Source organism: Brachycentrus maculatus, unplaced genomic scaffold (assembly GCF_059751285.1).
Source record: "Brachycentrus maculatus isolate JH-2025_06_01 unplaced genomic scaffold, ASM5975128v1 h1tg000253l, whole genome shotgun sequence".
In the NCBI taxonomy this organism is placed as follows: Eukaryota; Metazoa; Arthropoda; class Insecta; order Trichoptera; family Brachycentridae; genus Brachycentrus; species Brachycentrus maculatus.
The window spans coordinates 400115-409117 of NW_028281004.1; the positions used below are offsets into that span (position 1 = coordinate 400115).

General features: G+C 35.0%; 2 protein-coding genes across 2 annotated transcripts; one reads left to right on the forward strand and one right to left on the reverse strand.

Moving 5' to 3' along the window:
• The first annotated feature begins 538 nt into the window (after positions 1–538).
• LOC148306105 (lipase member H-A-like) lies at positions 539–4659 on the forward strand. Its single transcript, XM_088265624.1, has 4 exons — positions 539–568; positions 681–740; positions 2144–2253; positions 3733–4659. The coding sequence occupies exons 1-4, from the start codon at positions 539–541 to the stop codon at positions 4322–4324; spliced, it is 792 nt and encodes a 263-aa protein (XP_088121750.1). The 3' UTR covers positions 4325–4659.
• A 575-nt stretch (positions 4660–5234) lies between these two features.
• LOC148306106 (lipase member H-B-like) lies at positions 5235–7841 on the reverse strand. The gene is made up of 3 exons (XM_088265625.1): positions 7705–7841; positions 6357–6880; positions 5235–5239 (listed from the first exon to the last, which is right to left on the reverse strand). Exons 1-3 carry the CDS (start codon positions 7839–7841, stop codon positions 5235–5237), a joined length of 666 nt encoding a protein of 221 aa, XP_088121751.1.
• Positions 7842–9003: the final 1162 nt, after the last annotated feature.

Genomic DNA, 9003 nt, shown 5'->3' on the forward strand with positions numbered 1-9003 from the left:
GTGACTTAATATTTATTTTTATTACATTTTATTATTTAATTAAAATGTAACTTTGTTTTAAAATCGCTATAAATATTTTATTAAAACTTAATTATAATGTCTACCGGTTTCGAAGCTAACCGCTTCTTTATCAAGACTGATTAATACTTATAATAATAGTAATAATCAGTCTTGATAAAGAAGCAGTTGTAGCTTCGAAACCGGTAGACATTACTATTAAGTTACAGTAAAATATTTATAGTGAGTTTAAAACAAAGTTACATTTTAATTATAAAATAGTGCTTCAAATATAAATGATATTTTATTTTATTTTTGAACATTAAAAACGATCTCCCGAAAAATCAAGTTTTTTGATATATGACGTTGTTGAAAGGAGTAAATGTGAAGGCAGAAAATTTTTCTAAACATCAAGAAATCTATTCATATTCACGATTTCGATAGTGGAACACAGTGCAATGCTGATTTGATCGTGTCTCCAACTGTCATAAAAATTAACAGCATAAAACACCGTCTATAAATAATATTTTATGTCGGAATCATGCACGCATTCTCAGGTTTATACTTCAGTGTACAACTTTTCTGTGATTTGTTTTTTTCAATATTTAATTGAAGGATTATTACAACTAAAATGATAGATAATTTTGGGCGAGTTATCATTTTTATGATATTCTCTTTGTCAGGAATGTCAAGTGTCCATTCGCTTGAGTTTTCTAAGCAAGGAAGAGGATTTCTCCCAGTTTGTAAGTCTTATTCACTAACAAAAACTTATCAAAAACACATCGCTCACTCTTTTCAACATCATGAATAAAAAAACTTGATTATTCAGGAGATCGTTTTTAAAGCTTAAAAATGTAATACAATGTATTAAAAATAAATATCAAGCCACTTATTGAACTTTTTACTGTGCAACAGATCTTTTTAGGTAAAACCTGAATATTTTTCTCCATTTGAAAAATATTTAGTATTTTTAAAAAAAAATAATAAAACAATACCTTTTCTTCAAAATGCATAAACAACACTTTCTGCCCTGTAGCGGGTAAATATTAAGTTAAAAATATCCCGCTTTTGCTGGGATATAGTACATTTTCTGGACATTCCGAAAACACGCACAACTAAAAATTGTCGAATTTTGATATATGACATTGTTAAAAGGAGTGAGCGATATGTCATAATTCTACAAACTAAATAATTAAATGATTGAGAGAACTCATTTTGGAATGTTTATTCACCGTGTTAAATTTTCTTTTATGCAGTTATGCTAGTTTTGCATTCAGGTGATGATTTTATTACATATTTTCATAAATTTTAAATTATTTATTCTATTAGATACAGGATTATTCATTCACCCTACGGATGATGAAGCAATTATGTTTTAAATAAGTTTAAAACTACTATAGTTTGATAGTCCGCCTCCGTAGTGTAATGGTCAGCACGCTCGGCTACCGTTCTGGAGGTCCCGGGTTCGATTCCCAGGGGGGGGTAAAATAAATATGAGTGATTTTTTCACTGTAATATTTATCAATATTACCCTGGACTGGTACCTGAAGCGGAGGGCTGATCACCTTTCCTTCATGTGTAAACGATCAAGATAACACTGCGTTTATATGACGCAGTGCCCTATGCACCATTGGGGTGCGGATGAGGGTTTTATTATTATTATTATTATGGTTTGATAATGCCCTAACAAGCCAAAACAATTGCCCAATTTTTATTATTAATTTTAATGTGTTTAAAAAAAAAATTTATATTCAACTAAGTGGACTCTAAAACTTAGTATTTGATTTTTATATTTAAAACATCGGAGGGATAGCTGGTCTTCCACCTCCCAGGAGCGAACCGGAGAATGACAGTCCTAAAAAAAGAAGAAGAAGAAGAAGATTTAAAACATAAACTATGGAGTTCTACAAATTAAACGCAAAAACAAAAAATAAAATAAATATTTTTTCATTATTATATTTTAGGCAGCGTGGAACTCCTGAACATGACAATTTCGGAGGAATCACTTTCCCAGATTAATATATTATTGATGCGCAAATCAACAGAGTATGCCTCTTACTCTATTCGGAATGCAACACAGGTTTTGTCTAATACCTGGTTTAACCCGGAACTAAAGACCGTTATATTCGCTCACGGATTCACTCAGAATGCCACAAATGGAGCGTCTAAAGTCATTACCAAGTCCTACTTGGAGAGGCAAACTCACAATGTTCTGATGTTAGATTCTTCGTCGCACATAGCCATTTTTTATTTGAAGTGAGTATTATCAAATACTTTGATATTAACATTTTGTTTGGGGAAAACGCTTAAAAGCGTCTTTAACATACTGTTGGTAGCGAGCGGGAGACACATTCCATTTACTCACTTTTGGTACAGTGTGAGATGCCAAAAAATATTGTACAGATCAGAGTTGGGTTTGCGATCATCTGTGATTAGTACACAACCCTAATTAGTATATTAATTAGGTTCAGGGTTGATGAAAAAACCGCCGCAAACAATGTGTTCGTATGTGAAACTTATCCAATAAGTATAAAGTGGATAGTGTCCCCGGTATACTGCCATCTATGGAGATTGTAAATACATAATATCAACTGACAACTGGTGTTTGTATGGAAATATATATTTCCAATTGAAAGCTATTGGCTTGTTTTATAAGTTTTTAGTTAGATTTCAGGTTTATTATAAAACATAATTCCTTTTTTTTAACCTGAAAACCATCTATTTTAGAGGCTTGTCTGCATTTCTATCCTTGCTATCAGTAAGGAAGGCATATATTTGAAAATATATCTCAAACACCCAGACCAATTGAAAATAAATTCATCTTTAAATTAGTGGGGATCGAATCCGCTTTGCCCGTTTTGCAGTCGAGTGTCTAAGCCTTCTGCATTTTGTTTTGCCTTTATTGCAGTATTGTCATTCACCCTCAGTTTCTTCATTTATGTCATCCGTATTCTATCTAATACATCTACACCTAGATCTAAAAATCAATAAAAAAAAACTTTTATATTCATTTAATATCACTTTGGACCTGAATTAGACGACTGTCACCTTGCCTTTATGTAATCAATGATCGAGTCAATACTGCATCATTGCGATGCGATGGTTTTTGCACCATTTGCGTGTGGATAGAGGTCGAAGGAGAAAAAGAAAGAACCTCTTTCTCTCTGATTGCACCACAGCCCATATGGAGCCTTGGCCTCCTGCTACATTCAGGAGGCCAAGCCTTTAGAGGCGACAGCATTCCTCAGCAGCCAACTTCCAGTTTGCCACCTGGAAAAGCTATGCCGTATCCTTTCTCATTTAGTCCTCCCACCTCAGTCTGGGTCTTCCCACATTTCTCCTTCCACCTGGGTGAGTCCCCAGTCAAAATTATTTTAAAAAGAAAGAGTAGGTAATAATATACCTACATGGACTTCTGAAGATGGAGATATTGCTACCATAAACCAAGCTAGGACACAAAATGCCGAATCCCCTTCTAGTGGAACGGAAGGCCTGTTGACTACAGTCAGTAGTTTGGCTTCTCCTGAAGAGTGCAACGTGGTTTCCTCCCAACATTAAGCAAAAGTTCCTGATTGGCCCACACTAGATTATCCTTTCTAATCCCAACACAGATTAAAATAAATCTGCTAAATGTTGCATTTATTATTTATCTTGCTTATTATGTACAAGGTTTAAAGATCAATTAGTGGATTTTTCCCATATGAAAAAAAAACTCAAAATGGACAAATTTTCTAGGTCTGTAACAGCTGTTAGAAGAATCGGAAAGGCCCTCGGTACCCAAATACACATGATGTCGAAAATGGGTTTGAATATCACAAATTTAGATCTTGTCGGTCACAGTTTGGGAGCCCAAATCATGGGCTTTGCGGGGAAGCGTTACTTCGAGTTGTCGGGTGAAAAGGTCCCCAGAATCGTGGGCTTGGATCCGGCCGGGCCGTGCTACCGGGAGGTACCCAGCGAAAGGAGGATTCACAGGACAGATGCGGATTTTGTTCAGATAATCCACACAAACGGAGGTTACATGGGCCTAATGAAACCAGTCGGCCATGTTGATTTCTACGTCAACGGTGGCAGAGTTCAACCAACGGAGATCTTTATCCCACCAAACGCCTACACTAGCCACGAGCGATGCGTAGACCTCTGGTACTTCACCCTCAAATTTCCCAACAAGTTTGTAGGCGTGAAGTGCTTGAACTTTGCATCTATAGACATGAGGTTGTGTAAAGGGGAAGGGAATGATAAGGCGTTGATGGGGCCGAAGGCTGATCCAAATGTATATGGAATCTTTTTTCTAACCACTTCAAATCAACCTCCTTATTATATCTAGAGTGTAGTCTTTTGAATACAGGTTAAAATTCAATAAAAAATCTTTATTTTGATGTTTTAATCATATTTCGTTAAAAGACTTGTTCAGGAATGCACTGTATTTAATTTCAGATTAACATATTTCAGGCGGGTGTTTTTTTATGCCTGCCGACCGCTGGCGACGGGATTTGATAATTGTGTACATTTAGTTGACAAAGAGATTGGTACATATTATTCATCTGAAAACATTAAATAATTGTTTTTTTTTACTTTGAAACGAGGCTAGCGCAGAAGGTAAAAATACACTTCCCGTCCTGAAGCATAATTCGACCGAGCGGGTAGAAAATACGTTTCCTGTCCGAGTGTATTAATGTAATGATGAATAGAAAATTTAGGGTTTCATCTATAATTACAGTTTTGATTAATGGTAATATATAATTTTTAAAATCATAGATAAAAAAGCAGTTTAAAATAGCTTCTTTTTAAATGAATATTATATAGTTATAATTTTTATTAACATATATTTCCAATTTTAAAATTAGCAATTATTAATTTATTTTTCATGTTTATTTTATGTCTTTCAATAGTCTTTATGGAAGCTCAAAATAAAATGTTTATTCAAACACAGGTCGTGACTTTGTGTATTATATATTAGTAATAACTGTTAACTTTGATCCCTTGTCCCAAAATGAGAAATAGAAATTACTCATTGGGAATATTATATGTATATATGACTTATGTATGTAATATGTTTTGAAAAAATAAATATATAAATATATGTATATCATGAATTACAAAAAAAAATCGAATTCAGGTCAGAGATCCAGGAACCAAAATGTGTGCCTGAATAACCATTACAAGTAAAAAGAGGGAGAATTCATGACAGTCAAGATCTTTGAAACCAATCATAATAGATATGAATACAGTCACGGTTATACTGCAAAAAGAGTTGCCAGTAATAACGACAAATATTACTTAATTATTTGTAATTAAGTACTTAGAAAAAGTAAAAATTATCAATCAGGACCTATTTAAAAGAATACATAAAACTTTGAATTAATTTAAGTGGATGTTTTTCTTCAAATCCGTGATAATTCATTAGGAATTTTTTCAAAAGATGGTATCATGCATAATTAGTAAAGTGAGGCCATTGGTGCAATAAACCGAAGTAGGATACAAAATGCTTATCAAATGGAGTAGTCTTTATTGAAACTCAAAATAAAATATATTTTCAAACACAGGTCGTGATTTTGTGTATTTTATATAAGTAATATATGTATATCATAAATTCCAAAAAAAAAACGAATTCAGGTCAGAGATCTTCCTGATTAGTAGTTTTTTCATCACCAGAGTAAATGTTGAGAACTGTCAAAAGTCTACGTGGCCGGAGGACATGTACGACTCCTTAGACGTATGGATGTAGAGGAAGCTATGAGTGTTTGTCAGAACAGACGAGTGTGGAGTTCCATCCTTTCTGCTACTCTTGCAGAGTAATGGTCTGATAGTAGTAGTAATAGTAATACATATTTTATTTATTTATCACATGTCACTTTTTTTTCTCTTATCCTTGTAGTTTATTGTGTAGATTTTAAGTTATTCTTCTAATCTTTATCCACACCTTATGGTGCAAAGGGCACTGCATTCTATTTTACTTCTTCGAACCCTTATCCGCACCCGATGGTGCATAGGGCACTGCACCATATAAACGCATGAAGGAAAGGTGATCAGCCCTCCGCCCCAGGTACCATTCTGAAGAATTCTATTTACATAGTGTTGTATTGATCGTTAATTGCATGAGGCAATGTGATCAATCCTGCACTTCATGTGATATGAAATAAATATTTGGGTGAAAAATCACATAAATTTATTTCAACCCTGTACAAGCAATGTAACTCTCATAATTATCAGCAGACAGCTATCTTTTATGTATTAGTATCTAAAAAAATAACCATAGAAAGGACAATGGGAAGGATATGATCTGGCATATTCGAGATAGTATGGGTATCTATACGAGGTGGTAAGATAAAAAACGCCTCGAATCTTGGGATCGGCACCGGGTCCCACGACAGCTATTTGTCTCTCTGCCCCATAGCATCGTCCATTATCAATTTCCTTGACTGACTTGCATCGGACTCCGATGAATTTGTTATTATTCTCGACAGCGGAGATCCAAATATCCACGACTTTACTGTGGCTGCAGGACGCTGGACAAATCAGACCAAAATTTGATGTCTGAGATCTTCCTCCATTAATATAAAAGTCGATATCTCCTATCGCATTCATAAGTCCAGACTCCCCTCCGTTAGTATGCAAGACTTGAACGAAATTGGCATCAGAGCTGGTCAGACGCTGGCTCTCATCAACATCTCTGAAGCATGGTCCTGCGGGATCTAAGGCGACTATTCGAGGAAGGTTTCTCCCAGTTGATTTCTTATACTGTCTTCCTGCGAATCCCAATATGTGGGCTCCCAAACTGAATCCCACTAAGTCCAAGTTGTCAATCTTCAAACCGGACTTATATAGCTGGACCAACACAAGTCCGAGGCGAGCTCCTATATATCTGACAAGACGAGCTGATCTAAAACATTAAGAGAATGTAAACGATAATATTTTGAGTTTATTCAAATCATAGAAATACTGGATTAAATCCCATAAGGGCGTTTGTCCACCACATGGAATTACACGGAATTTTTCTGTCCGGCACGTCAGTCAGCATTTTAAAACGATGGTTGGCTTGGATTGGCTTGTGCTTTTGTCCATCTTTCTTCGGATCGAAGCTCTTGATCGGTGCGTGAACACGATGCGCCTAAATTCGATCAAACTAAAGCGTGATCGAATTTAGGCGACAGTTTACTGTCGTAGTCGCTTTCATTTTTCAAAACCGGACTGCCGGACGGTCAAATTCCGGGTAGTGGACATCGCCCTAAGGGTTTGTTATGAAGATTAATATTGGTATCTAATAGAACCAAACAAGTTACTGAGATGATGCATGGTTTTTGGATAATAGTAGAATAATGAATGTGTATAAGTGATAATTTAAACCAGCCAACGGGAGGTCATAAGCCCTGTAAGTAACCAGACTTCCATATTCTTCTTCATCTATGGTTGAGATGTCAAAAAAATTATGTAAAAAATAACTCCTAATTGGAGATAATCCAGATAATACACTCAAAATATTGTAACATTAAAAAAGTAATAAAGAGTGGGGCTTTTTGACAGTTGCGAATGTTGCTAGTTGATAAAATATTAAATTTTATTTTAATTTATTTAGTTAAGTAGGTTTTAATGTAAATTTTATCCAACATTCCTATTTGTAACGCTGGTGAAATCAATTTGATCGATGAAGCCAAATGAATAATGATTAGTTAATTTCTTAAACACAATTTATATATCTTAACTAACCTAATATATGTGAGTCCTATAACTGAGCTTGAGTCCAGTAGAATGACATTGTAGAGTCCTTTCCTTAAGTAAGCTGAAATCAGTCCTTTGGTTGATTCCGAGTTGGGGCCTTCCGACACCCCATGACTGAATAACATTGTTCTAAAATCACGCCGAAATGATTTATCTTTGACGATAGATGCGCCTTTCGTTATATTATAAGAATGGTGCTCATTTTCGGAGGTCGTGTACAACCAAAGGCGGAGATAGTCGGTGTCAGTTGAAGATATAGTAACATCCAGAACTGGCAAATTACCTGAAAATGTAAATTACTATATGTTTATATACAAATGTGTGAAATGTGACATGAACCGGGCTATTCCTGTGGAAAGTGAGACCTGGACTGGAATTTTAGCAAAAAATTAATGCATTAACTATGTAGTGTAAAAATTGATGCATTAACTGTGTCGGGTTGTGGTCCCTTGGTTAGTGTTGCGGACTCTTAAGTCAGAGATCCTCGGTTCGAACCCACTCTACCAAAATTTGATACCTTTTTCTAATAAGCCGCTTAGGCTCACAGAAATAGTATGAAATTGAAATATTTGTGTAAATAATAAAAACACAAATATTTCACTTTTAATTAAAAAAAAAACAATATAGATTACAATATTTTGAGTGTGTCCAACTACTTGTTCACAAAATGTTGTAAATCAATTAACTGGTCAAATTATAAGCTAAAATAATAAAAATGAAAATGATATTTTCTGGCGTTTCTCATGTATGTGATTATAATCCAGGATTCGGACCTCACATACTTATATAAGAGTTTCTGCTCTGTTATTTTGGAAACTGATTTTCCTGTATATAATGCTCTGAACTTAAATAAATACCTATTTAATGATCATAAAGCTCCTTGAATCCAAAAGAAAATAGTACTCAATGATTGTGAGAACTCTATTTTGAATGTTTGAATGCCTCCTCTCTAACCCTTATCCGCACCCAATGGTGCATAGGGCACTGCATCGTATAGAAGCAGTGTTATCTTGATCGTTAAATACACGAAGGAAAGGTGATCAGCCTTCCGCTTCAGGTACCAGTCCAGGGTCATATTAAATAAATATTAGATTGAAGAATCACTAATATTTATTTGGACCCTCTTGGGAATCGAACCCGGGACCTCCAGCATGGTAGCCTAGCGTGCTGACCATTACATTACAGAGGCGGACAAAAATTGAATGCCTCCTCTGTAACATTTCCTCATATGCAATAATGATAGTTCTGCATTAACGTGATAATATAACAGCGCTTTAAAGGTGGAGA

Bases quoted from the DNA above. Each gene is read 5' to 3' on its own strand.
- LOC148306105 (XM_088265624.1), top strand. From the start codon at position 539: ATGCACGCATTCTCAGGTTTATACTTCAGT. The intron at 569-680 runs GTACAACTTTTC...TCTCTTTGTCAG, and splicing joins TCTCAGGTTTATACTTCAGT to GAATGTCAAGTGTCCATTCG. The intron at 2,254-3,732 runs GTGAGTATTATC...CAAATTTTCTAG, and splicing joins ATAGCCATTTTTTATTTGAA to GTCTGTAACAGCTGTTAGAA.
- LOC148306106 (XM_088265625.1), bottom strand. From the start codon at position 7,841: ATGTTATTCAGTCATGGGGTGTCGGAAGGCCCCAACTCGGAATCAACC. The intron at 6,881-7,704 runs GTTAGTTAAGAT...TTAATGTTTTAG, and splicing joins ATAGGACTCACATATATTAG to ATCAGCTCGTCTTGTCAGAT.